We start from the raw sequence: 17,598 nt of genomic DNA, 5'->3' as shown, positions 1-17,598 counted from the left end.
GCTGGAGTTTAACCAAGACCCATTTAAGGAATTGTCTGTAGCTGGGAAGGTTTCTTGGTACGTCTGTGTTTGGGGATGCCAGTAGGGTACCACGTCCATCGGTGAAGGCACCGTTGGGCCAAGGGTGCTTTGGGGAGGTTTGGTGACCTCCCGGCAAGGGGCCAGCAGTGCCTGGCTTGTGCCACCTGGGAAAAATGAGCTGGAGCTTTTGGCTCTGCCTGCAGCAAGGTGGCAGCAGGGCACGCCTGCCCCGCCTGCAGCTGGAGCCCACGGGGCCTCATCCCGGTCTGGGCAGCTCTCGGAGCAAGCGCCTGTGCTGTATTTTGTTTCCAAATGTAAATATGGCTGAAATTTCCCAGCCATGCTGCGGCTCCTCGGGAACCTGATGTGGGCAGGTTCATGACAAAATTGGCGAAGTCTAGTTCATCTTTATCCGTACCTCCTGGAAGAGGAGCCTTAATGAAGCTTCCAGGAGAAGTGGATCTCCTCCCAGGCATACCCCTCTTCCCGAGTGCTCCTGCCTCCAGCCCACTGAATTCCATGGCACCACTGTCTGCTCAGGCAGCATCCCTGGATTGTGCTGAGAGGTTCCACTGCAATCAGCCAGCCAGAGCATGGACTTCTTCCTTTCCTTTTTATTTTTCCCCTTCTTTAATGTATAAAGAGCTTTAAAAGAAGGTAAACCATTGAGAAAGGCTGATCACGGCACCAGATCCCAACTTAGACAAAAAGCACAAGACTTTATAGCCCTTACTCCCTTAAAAGAGAAAGAGGAGAAGGGGCAGGAAGGGTTTCTGGTGTGTCAGGGACAGGTTTCCAGAGCCTGCACTCACATCTTGATGGTTTGTTCCTCATGAAACCAATTGCTGATGACTTCTTGGCATCTGAATAAGCAACAGCACCACGTTGCTTCCACTGTGAGTCCAATGCTGGGGACACCTCCCCACCAGCAGAGACAGGAGCATGAGAAGGGAGTGAAGAGAAGGCTGTAGCTTGGCTTGACATGAGCAGAATAGATGTGCAGACCCACTCCTGAAGGGTTACTTTAATTCTCTGAGATGGCAGATGCACATAGGAATTTTGCAAGCATAAGGCACATGGGTTTGTTGAGCTAAAAATGGCAAATCTCCAGAGAGGGATGGACAGGGAAAGCCCTTGGCTCTTGTTTGAGAAATGGAGGTTTGCAGAAGGCAATGGGGGGAACATCCACATGGCTTAAAAACTCAAACAGTGCCCAAAGACCAGTCTTGAAGCCTTTTTTTCCAAGCCTTATCAGCGGGAAAACCAGGAACAGAATCTCGCATGATAATTGCTGATAGTGCAACAAACCCCAGAGGGTTTCCTTACCCGCTTCTCAACATGCAGGCACTAATAAACTCCTGTGTTAACATTAATATTCCTGATAGTCTCTGTGGGCTCCTTCTCCCAAACGTGAATCTCATTAACATCTGCAAACCCAAAGTCAATTGTGGGCGTTTAAAGGTGTATCCTGTAAATTGGGGGGCTGCTGCCTGCTCACAGCCCCTCAGAGCACCTGCCAGCCAGGTATGGTAGCACTGACTGCACTTCTGGGGTCTGGTATGGCAAATGGGTACTGCCAAATCTGCACAAATCTGGTTACGTCCCAGATAATGCCAAGTGAAAACTGCTCACATTTCTCCTTCAAAATCAGCAGATATGATTATGGTCTCCTCTCTCGCTGTGAAGGATATGTAGGGTGTTCCCAGGGGCACAGAGCACACATGTGCATTTCTCTGTGGATGCTAAGGCTGATGAGGACAAATTGCCTGTGTTTCTTGCAAAATAAAATCTCAGTTTTGTGTTGTTAAATAATTAACACAGTGTAGGTAGCCTATAAAACTCGTGGCTTTTCCTTTCCCTAGAAGACTGGAAAGCATATAAATAAGCCACAGGTAAAGGCAGGGTTTGGAGTTCTTTTTTTAGTGTTGTCACATTCTTTCACAGAGTACCCCTATTGCCTTCTTCAGGAACAGTATTTATGGCAGATACTAATTTGGTCAATGTGATAAATTAAGAAATTACACATAAAGAGTAAGTTTTTGGTACGGTATGGACCTCTCTCCAGAAAAGCAGCAACTTAATAACAGGTAAGATGTTGAAATGACTTCAGAATAAAGACTTATTCTAGGTCCAGTTGTAAAGTACCTTAAATACTACTTTTTCCTAACTGGAATAAGTTTTCTGCAGACCTTTTCTTCCCAAGCAGACAATACTTGACATCTTATGCACTGCATCAGATAAGACAAGTGGATGATGTTCAGGTATTTCTCTGCAGTCCTGTTATTCCTGCTTTGTTTTATTGAGATGAAGCTCTGGATTCCTAAACCTGGGAAGTGCAGAACTCATCAGGCCTCCTCCTTTCTTGCTATGCTGAGCCTGTGGTTGCCACTGACTCTGCTCAGAATGGGTTTTCCCTTGGTTTGCTGTTTTCTGGTAATTTTGGTAGGGGTGGACGCACTGCTGCCAGGCGCAGTGCCCAGCAGCCAGCTCTGGCCTCCCTGTGGCTGTCACCAAGGATCACACTGTCCTCTGGTTTCACAAAATTCAGGGCTTGGGAGTGAGCTCTTTTTGAGGACTGCAATTTTTAGATCCCTTTTTATTGCTAAGATAGGTAAAGCACCTCTCAAACTCATTATTCAAATGTGGCATATGTTTTGCTGTGACTTTTCAGTAGAACTCTTTCCAGTGATTTCCAAAATAAATGAGACTTTGCATAGTATTTTTTCCGTATTTAACATTGCCTTCCTGGCTTTGCAGCCAAGGCTTCCTTTTAAAGGCATGTGCATGAGATTATGCAATCATAGTATTCCGGATACCCAGAGCAATTAAAATAAATCAGGCTAGGTATAATGAAGATGAGCCAAAGCATCTGTTTCTCAAGAGGATTTAAAAAAACCCCACCAACACTATCATCCCCAGGGGCCTGAATCCATGGTGGTTAGACCTCAGAGATTCTTGTACTTCACAAATGTGTCCAACACTCACTTGGATAAGAAAAGGAGGAGCTGCAAAGGAGGAGAGGACTCTCTGGTATGGCAACTATCCTGCTCCCTGCAAACAGCAGCTGGATAACCCCATGTGTTTGGCAAAGCTGGACTTGCAGATTAATTCAGTTTCCCTTCTAGTGTTTTAGTTTGATGTGTGTACCTGGATGGAGAGGAGGAGGAATGATTTCAGCATCCTCTCCAGCATTTACCATACACATCTTGTGTTTATAACCTGTAGTTATTGATGGTGGTGCCTCAGCAGGAGGTACAGAAATGTCCATCCCCCCGATGCCAGTGAGAGGAATCACAGTGACCTTGGGACACAGGAGCAGTTGCTTATTGGGCCACTTGTCCTGCGAGACAAGAAGGAGCCTTCAGGCCATAGAGTTGAGGTACCAGGAGCTATTCTGATTTGTTTTCCCCTCCACAGCCATTTGGCACCAGATGCCAAAAGCTGTTTTCAGGCAAAACCAGGAAGGGGGCAAAGTGTGGGACAGTCCCCAGCAGCTCATCTGCTGAGCTGCCTTGCCTAGGTAGGAATGGCTCAAAGACAGCTTAGCCAAAGGTTAAATGTTGCTAAACCATACCAGATGATTGACTCATCAGTTTTGTGACATTTGTAGCTCAGGTAAAGGATGAAGACGTGGGAATAACTGCAGAAGAGACTGCCAGCGCTTACTGGGAACAAATCTGCATGCAAAGGGAAGAGCAAGTCATGGTGAGGGACACACCAGCCCTGCAGGTAGTCAGGGGACCTCAGGAATCCTTTCTCTGTGTCACTGCATCTCATCCTAGTGCTGGCAGGAAAGATCTCAACAACTGGGAGGTCAAATGTCCTTGCGCAAACCAGACTGGGGAAAACAGAAAAACTCAATCCCAAAACAGGTGAGCAAGAGTTGTCATAAGCACTTAGGCATTAGGAAGGCAGTCAAAGTCAGTAAGGAGGTGGAGTCCCCTGCTTTCATATGAGGGCAGGGCAAACAAGGCAAAATTTGAGTTTGGCTGGTGCATCCCCCTGCCTGGGAAGCCCACCTTGCCCTGACTTGCTCCCCAGCAGCACTGGCTGCTCCCTCTGAGACAACTGCTTACCATTATCTGGGGCCCACCAAATTTCTTAAAAAAAAGGAATTTTCTCAGAAAAAAAAAAAAAAGCCATGATAGCTCAGACCTGCTAAGTGGAAAGAGGTCAGCTTGTTTACTTAAACCGATTCAAATCCGGCACATTGAGAATAGCAACTTGCTTTGACCACTGACTTGGGTAAATATGGCCTGGCATTCTTACGGTGATATTTCTAGCCCCAGCTATCCCCATCATGCAGGGATATATATATATACACACATATTTATATTTTCACTAAAAACAGTTGAGGTAAATTATTTGACAGGAGTTGGATGTGAAATGGCTGGTGTGCGTTTCCTGCGTGTCGTTCGGAAAGTGAAGCCCATCTAAAGTCCTACCAGGCAACATCCCCTTCCAAGCTTTATGATTATAAAAGGAATAGTTTGGTCACATTTAGGAACATTTCCAATGACATTTTATTCAGGATTTGGTGAGGAGGCAGCTATTTTTAGCAGATAAATTTTTTCTGAAGCGATCCACACAGGAAAGGATAGCCAGGGATTGCTCGCTGGACAGTATCAGCGTTTCAGCTTTGAAATGACAGTTCAGCCCTTGTGACGTGAGATGAAATGATCTCCGTGGCCTCAGCTCCCTCTTCCTTCTGCAGCTGTCCACGCTACCACCACACGTAACAAGACATTATTTTACATAAGTAGAAGACTGTGCTCTGAGTCAGTATACAAGTCGTACCTGATTGAATATTGCCATTTCAGAGCCACCATCTAATCACATTTTTCAGGCCGTGTGAGCAAAATAATGTTGTTATAATTACACAGAGTGTTTGTGTGTATGCGCGCATGTGTATTATATATGTATAATGACATTAGGATGATAATATAGCTGTTTCTATTAGCTCTGTGGTATTAATAAGGTATGACAGAAAGTTATTTGATACCATTTGAAATCCCACTTGCATTTCATATTGCTCTCAGATGTAATTCAGGGACTTGATTTTTATGAGTTATGGCTCTGATGTCACTCGTGTTTTTGCGCGTAATAGGTCCCACTGGAGCAAAATTCATCAGACTCAATTAACAGCCTCTGAAAAGTATATCTTGGTTAGCAACCGATCAGGCAGAAATGGCGTGGGCTCTGTTTTAGCTGACCCATCACCCTGTGCCACTACATGAAACCGGTTTTGCAGGCAGCAGTTAGCAGCCGCTGCAGCTCAGTTACTGTGAGAGTAAAGCAATTATTTTGGGGGCTGCTCAGCTGCTGGTTCTTCCCATCCCATGGCTGCACCCCTTGTTATGGGTCTCAGAATACTCTGCAACCATCTGGGCACCCTCCTATTTTTCTGCAGGTGCAGGTGATCCGTCCCACCAGTCACTATTTTATTGGTGAATATCTTGCTACTCAGTGGTGATTATTTTCCTTAAGCAGCCTGATCTGGGAGCCCTGGGGCAGTGGGGTGCTCGTTCCAGGCGAGCTGCTAGCAGTGCTATGGGGGAATTAAAAACACAGTGCCAGGGCAACAAAAAGAAATGCAAGGTAAATAAAAATAACTCCAAATGCACATATGAATGGAAGAATGGGGTTTGAAAGCTGATCTCACGTAGGGTTTTCTGCTTGGTTTGGTCACTTATTGGGGCTGGTGAATCTTTTGAAGGGAAGATAAATGCTCTGACTCCTGGTATTATTAATGCTTTGAGCTGGTGATTCGAACATGTGATCTAAAGGGCTCCCAAAGTAAGAGACTGATCCCAAAACCTGCTGAAGTGAAAATGGGGCCTCATGGCAATTTCACAGGGCTTTGCATCCCATCCTGTGTGCGGAGCAGGAGCAGGGGCTGGCATCACCCTCACAGCCCCGCTGTGACTCCATCTCCCACCCTGGGCACTCCGCATAAAACTCTTCCGTGTCTTAAAAGCCTGGAAGGGAAGAGCTCCGAGCAGAGAATCAGTGAGTGAACTGGAGCCCCCCAGCACTGCTGGCTGCCCCCCCGTGCAGGCACAGCCCCGTCGCAGCGTGGGTCAGGCTGCGTTCCCTTCCAAGCACAAAGCCGGGCTTGAAGACTCCAACTGCTTCCTGTCTCCCAACATGCCTGACCACAACTATTTTTAATTGTAAGGCATGAAAATAAAGTTATTTAATAAATTAACACTTCAAATGCTTTTTGGTTCAACTTTGGCTGTTTATTAGGACCAGTCTTATTTTGGCTTCTATGCAGTCATTTCCAGCTACCACTCTGTTTGATCCCCATCTTATTTCCTTTGTAATCTACTGATCTTCTGTTGTTATCATTGCTGTGTTTTATGGTTTTGCACTACTTTATTGACTCAGTGTACTGTAGACTGCTTTTTTTTTTTCCCCCTTTTCACTGAAAATAGTCTTTTATGAGAAGCTTAAGCAAAAGCCTGGAATGTCCAAGGAAAGCACAGAAACATTACAACATTTTGCACATTTCTTTTGGCCAGAGAAAGTTACAAAATATTCATATGAAGAAACTTATTCAGTGCCTGGAGGACAAAATCCAACTTTTGATAATATGAGGAATTTCAATTTCTGCCATAAACAGGCTCTGTATTTTTTTTTTTTATTTATTATTTTGTAGTATAAAGAGTTTTCCAGGGGGAGGGGAAGGCTCTTACACAATTGATGTCAGAGCAGTGATGAGTATGCATACCCTCACTGCTGGGAATATGTACCCTTCTGCAGTGCCACAGCCTCTGTTGCTATCCCATTCCAAATGCTACCAACATTAGAAACTCAAACAGGATGCCGATGGTCCTACCAGCCAGCAGCACTGGATGAAGCAACACCAAGGGCTGGGGGCTGGAGCCATGGGGGTAGGAGGTGAACCCTCCTTTTGTTCACACTGGGCCCATTTTCCTGCCCCACAGACAGTGAGCTCCTCTACAACTGAAGGTTAGGTGGGGTCCTGCAGGAGCTCAGTGCATGGAATAGTGACTTGGGTCATCCTGCATAACCACTGCCTCCCAGCGTGCTGCACGGATGGATAATCATCCCTCCGCTGAGAGGACCAAAGCATACCCTTGCCTGGTTATTCAGCCTCACCACCTTCTTCACAGTGGTTGTAACACCATGGTTTGGAGGGATGCTTGGAGGAAGACTGTGGCTGGTGGGAAGGATGGGGCTCTGCAACTATCAGAGCTGTGAGTGATGCTCCCTGAAGTGGGGAGGAGCTCAAGGCTGGCACGGGGGCCCCAGCTGCTGGGGTACAAGCAGAGGGATTTGGGCATAAATGGAGATGGGAAGTTCTCTTTGATACTTGATTATATATTGTGGGAAAGGAGCAGCCCTACCTGAGATAAAGAAAATGAATAAACAACTAAAAACCTGTTTGTGCCCAATATATTGTAACAATCGTTTGAGGACGTTTTTTCCTGTGTGAGAATAAAACTGATGAAACATGCCAAGGTCAGTGAAAACAAAGGTGAATTGCTGAAGAAATGCGTGTTATTCCAGCCAGGAGGTCACTGCGCGTGAAACGGAGCAGCACTCCCTGCTTTGCAGGGATGTGTGGAGGTGCGGGTCTCGCTTGCATCACCTCCCATACCTGCCCAGTCCCTGACAAACATCCTCCCCCCAGGGGACTGAGCTCCCAAGCACAAAGTGACAATACTTTAGTGGCCAAAAGTGCTGCTATTCGCAGCTGTCTTGAGCTGTTCTGCTGGGTTTGCCCATCCAAGCCGCGCTGTTGCTGGGTGGAAGCCCAAGCACTGGTACCCGCTGCCTTCCTGCCGTCCTGAACAAGTATCCCAGCCTGCCCTCGGTGCTCACAGCATTCTCACCGCTGTACGAGCCGTGAGGCCGCAGACCGGACAGGCACTCGGAGCATCTCAAAAGAATATAAGGGGGGAAAGGTGAAACCTCTTACAAACTGTAAGGATTGGTAATTCCTCAAGAGGAACCAGCAGGAAAGCAGCCTGCCCCCGGAGAAGCACCAAGCATCCCAGCCAGGTGCGGGCGCCGAGGATGTCAAGGTGAATCCCTCACCCTCATGGCACCGGTGCGAGCCTTGCCCAAATTCCTGTGCCTGCTCCGTTCCCGCTGCCCTGGGCCAAGCCAGTCCTCGCCTGCGCCTCACATAGGGGTGCCCGTCACCGAACATCACGGCTTGCAGCGGGGTTGGCCTCTCGTTCCCAGAGGGATTTGTGCACCGGCCGTCCCCCGCTGTCCCTCTGTCCGGCACCGCTGTCCTTCTGTCCCGCCCCGCCGCCCGCGCCACGGCCGGGGCAGCATCCGCCCGCCAGGGGGCGCCCCGGCCGCGGCTCCGCCGCCCGCACTTGTTGCTGCCCCCCGCGGCGCGCGCTGTGTCGCGATGCACGCGGCGCTGACGTCACCGCTGGCGTCATTATTAACGATTTCATTCATTTATTTATTTATATGCTCGTTTGTTTATTTGCTTATTTAATTATTTTTTTGTTTCCGTTTCACGGCGCCCCGCTGGGACGGCTCCGAGCCTGTGCCCGCCCTTGCCCCCCTCCCCCTGGGATCAGGACCCGCGGAGGGGGCTTGGGAGGGGAATGAGCCACAAATTGGGAAGAAAGTGCCACTACTGAGGAAGGCGGGGGGCCTGGAGGGGGAAAGACTTGGTACCCGCGGAGCCGCTTTGTAGTGCCCCCTCCCCTCCCCGCCCCGCGGAGCTGGGTTGGCTGCGCTGGCGCGCAGTGATGGAGCCCCCGGGGAAAAGGGCGAGAAGGACAGAGCTCCCCCAGAATGACCCGCCCGTCCCTGTCCGGGGCTGGGCGGATGTGGGCTCCGCGGGCGCGGGGGGCCGCGCAGCCCGCTGGCCGCAGCGGCATCTACCTGCGGGACTGCAGCTCCCGGGGCCCCGATGGGAACTTTCCGTGCCCGGCACTGCGGGCGGCCCTTGCGCCGGTGCGGAGCCAGTGCGGAGCCGGCGGTGCCCGCCCCTGTCGCCGGCCGGGGCTCTCCGCGGCTGAGGCTCCCGGCGGCGCCCCGAGCTTCCCGCGTCAGGATCGCGGAGGCTGCGCGGGATGCGCAAAGCCGGCGGCTCTCCCCGACGTGCGGCTCCGCCGCAGGGGGCGGGCGGGGCGCAGGTAAGGGGCCGCCCCCCTCCGCGGGGCGCGCAGCCACCTGCCCGCCGCCCCGCGCCCCTCCGCGCCTGCGGAGCCATTGCCCCGGGCCCCGCAGCGGCAGCACCGGCACGTCCCGCTGCGCGCCCATGTCCGCGGGCGCGGAGGGAGCGCGCCCATCGCCGCTGCCGCGCTTCCCCTCCCCCGGCTGCGCTGTCTGTTCCGGCCGAGCCGCGTCCCTCCGCGCAGCGCCATGAATATTGATATGTTTATATAATCGATAACCCACTTTCCATCCTTTCCCGGGGAACAGCGATAAATAAATTAGGGACGTGCCGCCCGCCCTCCGCGGGCCGCCGGGGGGGCGGCGGCGGGGGGTGCAGCCCCTGGCGTGGGCTCCGCGGCTGCCGGCGGTGGGAGCGGGAGCGGGCGGTGGGAGCGGGAGCGGGCGGTGGGAGCGGGCGGCCCCGCCGGGCGCGCGCGGACGAGCAGCGCCCCTCGCGCCGCAGGAAATGGTCTTTATATTAGACATATACGGGCAGGTCCTGTCAGATCCGCAGCGCGCCCGCCCGCCCTTTCGGCCCCCCAAAAATCGCCGAGCGTGGGCAGAGGCCCCGCCGCCGCGCCGCCGCCTCCGCGCCGCCCCTCCGGGGCCCGCCGCCGCCCCGCGGCATTTTTGCCGGGCCGGAGCGGGCGTCGGGGGCCCAGCCGGCGTCGGGTGGCGCCGGCGGCGGGACGCGGCGGGGCGTCGGCGGGGCGGCGGAGCGGAGGGCGGGCGGCGGGGGGGGGCGTCGCCGCGCGCGGCGGGGCGGGAGGCGGCGGCGGCGGCGGGGCGGCGCGGGGGCGGCGGCGACGGGGGGCGGCGGGCGGCGGGGCCGGCTTTGCCCTGCCAGGACCTGCCGGGCTCCATTCACGCCAACAAGTTTGGGAGAATGTTGAGTTCAATCGCGCCGGAGCCGCGATGGAGCGCAGCGCACTGCAGGTACCGCGCCGCCCCGCGCCCCCGCCCCGCCCCGCGCCCCCCGCCGCCGCGGAGCCCCCTCCCTCCCTCCCGCGCTCCCCTCCCGCCGCCCTCCTCCTCCTCCTCCTGCCCCTGCGCGGCGCGGCGCGGCGCGGCGCGGAGCCGGCGCTGATGCCGCTGCCGTGTTGTTGTTCCCCGCAGTGGGTCGGCGCCCCGTGCGGCTCGCACGGCCCCTACGTCTTCTACAGGGCGTTCCGCTTCCAGCGCCGCGGCGGTGGCCGGGCGCGGGTCCTCTCCCTCGGCGACTTCTTCTTCGTGCGGTGCCGCGCGGAGGAGCCCGCCTGCATCGCGGAGCTGCAGCTGCTCTGGGAGGAGCGCACCAGCCGGCAACTTCTCTCCAGCGCCAAACTTTATTTTCTCCCCGAGGACACCCCCCAGGGCAGGACCAGTGACCATGGCGAGGTGGTAAACGCGGCGCCGGCCCCCCCTTCCCCCGCGCCCGTCCCCACCTGCATGCCCGGGCTCGGCTCCCCCCTCTCCTGGCTCCCCCCACCTCGTCCCCCTCCCTGCGGTGCGTGGCGGGGCAGCGCGGAGGGGCCGCGCCGTCGGGGCGCACCGGTGCGCGCTGCCCGGGAACTTGTGCGGGCGAAGGGAAGGAGGGAGGGGGTCGGGGTGCGGGGCGCCCCCGGCCCGGCGGGCAGCGGAGTGTGTACGGGGCTCGCCCAGTCCTTCCCCGTCTTCATTAACACAAAAAAAAAAAAAACCAAAAAAAAAAAAAAAAAAAAACCAAAAGAAACAACAACAACAACAAAAAAACCCCACCAAAAATTAAAACACACGGAAAAGCGGGGAAAAAACACGTTGGGGGGATTTCGATATTGTTCGGGGCTTTTTTTAAGTATTCGATACGTTTAAGAGGGCGGAAATTACGAAATGGAGGCAGAGGGAGATCAAACGCTCTCGAGCTGGCAGGGACGTGTTGAATAAAGTGATAAATGACAGGTACGGGAATAATACATTCAAATAACTTGCAGATATGCCTGGGCGTATTTCGGAGCCGCCGCGCTCCCGGCGCAAATACGCTGCGCGCCGGCACCCTCCGCCGGCGGCCGCGCAGCCCCGCGCAGCCCGGGATGGGGCCGCGCAGCCCCGCACCGCCCCAGCCCCGAGCCCTCCCGCTATCTGCTTTTCAAATTCACTGCTTCAGTCCGTGTTCTGGGGCGGGGGACGGGTGAGGTCCCCAGGCAGAGCTGCAGGGATGGAGAGGGTCCCCGAGAGGGGCTGGAGATCTGGCGGGAGGAGGGACGAGATGTTTTGGGGGAACTTGTGTTGGAGATGCCGGGGGGTGGGTCCGGGGGGGGCTGTTTGCGGAGGCACGCGTGGCTGTAGGTGCGGACGTAGCCGTGTGCCCGCACACACGCGTACACAGCCGAAACGCGTTTCAGAGCCACCTTCGCTCGCTGCCACCTCTTCACTTTAATTTTCTGTGCGTGCCGCTGAGATAAGGGAGCCTTTTCCTAAGAATCAGGGAGATGACAGTGAGCAATGGATGCTCTGAAATTGCCCGTGGTGACTATTTAAAACTGTGCCTCTGCGTGTCTCGAGTGTGTGTAAAATGAAAGATATTTGGAAGGGAGGGGGGTGGGGAAAGGGACACAAATCATTTTAATACGCCTTAATGATCAGCTCATGTTACTGTGGTAGGAACATCAGAGAAAATTAATCCTACCATTACGAGTAAAACACTGCTCCGGTACGAGAGTTTTCAGCTGCGTGTACCTTCCTAATAATACGCACAATTTTATTTATTTTTACGTGCAAACACCGCCAGTAATTAGCCGTGTGATTATACTTGTGCATTTCATTCGGGCTTTAACTGATGTCATTCTGCATTATTCAACCATATGAAAACAATTTTCAATTAAGATAATGGCACGCCTTGAAATTATGCAAATGCCGGCCGTATTGTGTAGAATAATTATGACAAATGTAAAACAGGTAAAAAGTTTCCTAATGCAGTTGTGTTTTACACCCCGGTGATGTCATTTCCCCTCTGGCCTAAGTTAGTCATTCATTAGCAGAGTAGCAGCAGCAGCAGCAGCAACAGCAACAGCTCTGAGTGATACTTCTCTGGCAGGGAGCCTACAGAAACCGGCACTGAGAGCCAGGGCCTAGAGAGGGCAACATAACACTCCCATTAAGAAATGTACTTTGTTTTCACTTACTCCATTAACTTGTTTATAGACATAGGAATGATTTTTTTATGATCGATTTTTAATAGTTTGGAACAATCCGAATGGTGCTTGGGGATGTGCAGGCAGCAGAGAGACAAAAGGCTGGGTGCTGGCTGGGTGGGGGTAACCGCTCTCACTGGGGCGCACAGGCAGCTGTTTACCCTAAGCACCCCGAGATCCCGGTCCCTTTGGTAAATCACATCCATATCGGTTCCCAAAGGGGCAGCAGGGCCTCCTCTGGGGTCACGGGGCTTCCTAACTGTGGACTGGGCTCCTTCTGCGGGAGGAGAGGTGGCTCTCGAGTCAGATGCACCTTATAGCTGTCAGGGCGGACCTTATTCACAGTGTGGGACTGTTGATGGGGTGAAACACCTTGTCTTGTGTTCGGGGAGTGGGAATGGAGTGAGCCAGTGCTTAAGCATGTATTGCAAATCTGTGGTGTCTGGGGCAAAGGGGGACAGGACTCTTGCTGTCACAGAAATTGGTGGTGAGGGGAGTGAGTGGCTGAATTGCAGGCTTGCAATTGAGCCCACCGGAGATTTAGGCACAGTCTCCAGCAGCTACCTGCGCTAGCGGCGTGATTAATAGAAGCAGCTGGCTGCCTGTTTTCCGTCATGGCAGCACTGACACTGTGACAATATTCAGCTAGTGGCTGTGAGGAGGGAGGAGAAGCAAGGAGGGATGTAATGCTTCTGTTACTCAGAAATTTCTGATGGCGTATTTTATCTGATTGCCAAATGTTTGAGCTAATCAGCAATAAGTGTAAATATAAGTCTTTTTATAGCTAGCTGAATTCATCATCCAGATTTAAATATAACTCCGATTGCTGCTAAAACCGGATGTTTCTGTGCACTGCCCAGACCCAGGGAAGGTTCAAGCCCAGGTGTGCTTCTGCTGCAGTACCCTTCCCTCCACCTAAGGCTCAGCATCTCCATCGCCACAGCGGAGAAAAACTCCCTTTCAGTGCCAGGAGCTGGCCAGAGGTTGTTTCCCAGGGAGTCTCAGTGGATGGTGAACATGGGATGGGGCTGCTCACATGCAGCAGGTATGGTTACTCCTGGCCCTGCTGCTCATTGCATCCCAAAAGAGACACGCATGGAGAGGCTGGGACCACCTCTGGCATCACACTCAGACCAGGAGTCTTGCTGCACAGGAGCAGTGAAGACATTTTTGTAAGAGCAACAGTACTTGTGGGGCCACTGCTAGGTGAACTAGAAGAGTTTTGTGCTACTTCACTGAAAACTTCGTTGCTGCTTTTGAAGCACAGTGGCCTGGGCACGCTGCTTCCCACCTCACCATCAAGCCCAGACACTGCAGCAGGTGCAACACTGGCCAGAGAGCAAGAGCAGCCTTCTCTCTCTTCCCTCCAGCAGGGAAAAAGTGATTCTCCTTCATCCCTGCAGGGCCACTGCCAAAACGGAGTCCTTTGCTGGAGGAAGTCACCACCTTGCCTTGATTTTCTCATTCACTCTGGTCCGGCGCAGTCCCCTGTGTCACCTTGCGCATGGGAAGATGTCCTTGATGTCACACAGGGGTCAGAGCAGGATGCTTGGGGACCTGCGGAGATCCAGAGGGAGCGGCTTTAAGGGCACCCCATTGTATTTGAAACAGTTTCATGTGGAAAGCAGCCCCCCAGCTTTGCTGGCACCCAAGTGTGAGAAGCTGTGTGCCATCAGAAAGCGGCTACCCAGTCCCCTCGTGAAGCACCCTGCTCCTGTGGCATTCAGGGGGCACAAGGTGGGCTCACTCTCCAGCCCACAGGGTCTTGGCCAAACCCTCCTCCAGCTCATTTACTGCTCTCTGCTCCAAGAGGTGGTGTGGGGTTGTGGAATGACTGACCTTTGCAGAAGCAGCTGTAGAGTAAAATGCTTGTTAGTGCCTTGTGTTTTCATGTTTTTAAAGGTGTTGGCATTAATTAGACTAGGCTTAAAAATATATTTCAAAGTTGGTACTCATTAAATCCAGGAATGGTATTTGATGTGATGCATACAATTCCTAAAAACCCTGAACAAGCAACTAATTCATTTTGCATGGTATGACATTCCCTGCATTGCCCTGCATCGTGGTGAGTGCTGCTTCCATTGAGGCCAGGCTGTCAGTGGGGATCTGCCTTTGGTTCATTCATCAGCAGCAAAGTTTACTACGAACTCATGTTGATTTCATCTCTTCTCCCAAACTGGGGGATCTGATGCAATGCTTTTCACTTTGCAAATAATCCTTACTCATGCAAGTAATTTACATGAGTAAGCGTTGCTCATACAGAGGAGAGGAGAGAGCTAGTTTCCTGTAATTATTTCCCTAGAAGTATTTTGCATCTTCAGACTAATTGGGGGAAAGGAAAAAAAAGAAGTCACTCCATAAATGTGTGTCATTTATAACTGCAGAAGAGATTCTTCCAGAAAGTTAAAGGAGGCAGCGTGTTCGTTCTCCCTTCATTTTGGGATAGGTGCTGACAGCATCCCTTGAAAGCCTGCTTCATTTTATAGGGCCTCTCCACATGTGGGGGTCCTACCCCAGTGCAGAAAGGTAGCATAGGCTGGCCTGGGCATGGTGTCTTATACCAACAGTGCTTTTTTGCCACCCCCCTAGAAAAATGTGCTGCTCTCTTTGCACAGTAATAGATGTTTTTTTGTTTTTTTTTACAGACGTAGGAATCTGTACACTCTTATTTGAAATGAGAACAGCCCCGTTTTAGTCTCTACGGTGTGTGCCTTATGCTCATATCTGTCAACACTGGTAATGGCAACACGTTTCAAACATGCAGATTATGATTATTAAAGGGTGCTTTAAAAATCATGCTAATAGCATCAATCTCCAATGTACACTTGCTCAAATTAATTCAGCTTTGGAAATCAGGCACACTGTAATAGCAGTGTTAGGGAAATGGCATTTGTCATAAAATATCGTGGGTTTGGTAATTGCATATCCACTCTGTATATTTTTATCTCTCTCGCCACCAGTAGCACATGCTGGCAAAGGAAGGAGAGGGCAATGATGTTACTCAGACAAGCCACATGTTGCTAGCCATTAGCCTGCAATCTGGAATATCTGGTCATTTAAGGCAGATTCCTTTAAAAAAAAAAAAAAACAACAACTTTTTATTTTATTTCCTCTTTCCCTCCCCTTCCCTGTGCATTCAGACTGTAGAATACACCCACTGCTTTCCAGAGTTGCTGTTCCTAGTCTGATCAGTGGCACTAAACATTAAACTCTTGTCTTTGGAGAATAATAGGCCTCACATGGTACACCCTCAAGCATGTTGAGATACTGTGCAGGCTGGAAAATAAAAATGTTCTAATTGTGTCTTTTAAATAAGCATAGGAGTGAATTAATTAGACTATATTTTGTCTTTAGTTGCTTAGTTACACAATAGTATTCCTAAGCGCAAGTAAGATAAATTGGCTCTTTTTGTGCTGCTTGTCCCTTAATCATAATTACTGTATTGCTCAGGAGAGTAACACATACATAGATTTTGCATTTTTAATAATATTCAAACAATATGCGAATGATATAGAAAGTATGTTCTGATTCAAGCTCTCGTATGCTTTTATTCGGGAAGAAGTTCTACTGCTATGGGAGCAATATTTGCATTAGTTGCTCAGAGATGTAGTTCTGGGAAATACATAATTGAAATATTCTTGCAATGCTTGTTCTGGCCCTTTCATTCGCATTCAAAATAACAATGCCTTAAGTCTCTGAACAGTCATCCACTCTTGATTTAAGAGCTTTTTTTCTTTGTGTGCATGTGTGTGTTTGTGCGTGTGCAGTGTGGGTTCACACCCAGCATTAACCCTGCACAGCCTAGACGCTCGCGTGATTCATAGTGTCGGATCAAGTTGAGCTTTTTATTTGTAGCTAAAATGCAGTCAGAAGGTCAGATGAACATCGGCATTTTATGGCATTAATCCAATGACCTTAATGCTTGGCAGGCGTCCATGTTTCTATGCGAAGGTGCCAGGGTTATAGATAATAAAAGAGTTTGTTTTCATTTTCTGGATATTTTAATCTTTCTGTGCAAAGCGTAGCCTCGGGTTTGGGGGGCTTGAGGCTACTCCCAGGGGCCAAAACTTTAATGTCTTACTGGGTTGTTGAACGTTAGCTGCTAATGATGGGCAGATTGATACACATACTGAACAATGGAAGGTTCTGGCAAGAAACCCTCTAGACATGCTCAGTGGATGTATGTGAAAATTGGCTCCATTGTTCTGCTGTATGAAAAGCAAGTAAATTATTTACAGATATTTGCTAATTAAAGCACATATTGTTTTACCAGCACAATAGAACACAATATAACAAAAGACAAAAGAATAAGCTTGCATAATTTAAACCTGCTAATGCCATGTACTCCTTGTTAAGAAAAATATAATTATGTAATCTATGAGGAAAGCTTTTCGTACTGTAACTGTAGTAGGCAAAATTAGGAATGAATTGCTTGTCAACTTGCCTAAACTAAAACAGCTCTTTGAGATCTGTGAGCTATCTGATGGGAAAACATTTTGACTGAAGCCTATTTTCTCTTTGGTCAGAACTTCTATCTGCAATGACAGATATAAATTCAATTTGAACCTCTGGTTGTGAGTGGGAGGAGGGAGAAAAAAATACCCCAGTCACAAAGGAGGAGGCTCACAGTAGAAATGTCACGTCTAACTGCTCACAGACGCCCCTCTGTGCACCCCATCTCCACCCTCCTTCTGGCCTTAGTGTACCAGTACCCCAAAAAGCATCCTACAGAGTCATGGTGCTGTTCTGCCTCAGGTCCCTTTGGAATTACTGAATCATGTGGAAAACGCTGCTTGCTAGTACAAGGGAAAGCAAAAACCATAGGACTTCACGTGCTTCATCTGTGTCCTTTAACGTGGTCTTTTCTCTTGGTTTTGGACCCTGGCAGAAGGGATGAACACATCAGTGTGAGTTTCAGACAGCTCTGTGCAGCTGTGCTTAGGCTGGGGAAATACCTGTCACCTGAATTTAACAAGATCATTATAGCCCTTTAAAGTAATTAGGAAAGGATTAACAGATGAAAGGTTTTGCCTTGGCCTCTTTAAAGTTCTCTGGTGTGCCGGGTAAATTCCTGATCTGTGCAGTGTTTCCCTTCTCAAGGCTCTTTCCATATGTTCATGGGGGGAGAGCAGTGGTCTGTGTAGGTCCCTGTGTGTAGGCACCTCCAGGGAGCAGGTCCAGACCCCAGTGGTCAGCTGTGCTCCACGGATCCTTTGGGACGCCTGTCTGCCCTGGGCTAAGGGATGCACGAGGAGATGGCACCAAATGAGGC

At 50.8% G+C, this 17,598-nt stretch overlaps 1 protein-coding gene across 2 annotated transcripts in view; it reads left to right on the top strand.

Annotated features, from left to right (window-relative positions):
* Positions 1-10,059: 10,059 nt before the first annotated feature.
* ARID5B (AT-rich interaction domain 5B) overlaps positions 10,060-17,598 on the top strand; it is a gene marked incomplete at its 5' end in the record, with an annotated part of 114,809 nt that continues 107,270 nt past the window's right edge. The window contains 2 exons of one of the 2 annotated variants that reach the window (XM_082286662.1): positions 10,060-10,113; positions 10,294-10,554. In XM_082286662.1, coding sequence (XP_082142788.1) covers positions 10,093-10,113; positions 10,294-10,554 — 282 coding nt within the window. Of the gene's footprint in view, positions 10,114-10,263; positions 10,555-17,598 lie in introns of those variants that run through there. The other variant, XM_082286661.1, reaches the window with a different exon arrangement.

Source organism: Coloeus monedula (assembly GCF_965178545.1).
Source record: "Coloeus monedula genome assembly, chromosome: 8".
Taxonomy (NCBI): domain Eukaryota; kingdom Metazoa; phylum Chordata; class Aves; order Passeriformes; family Corvidae; genus Coloeus; species Coloeus monedula.
This window is presented reverse-complemented; position numbering and strand designations above follow the sequence as displayed.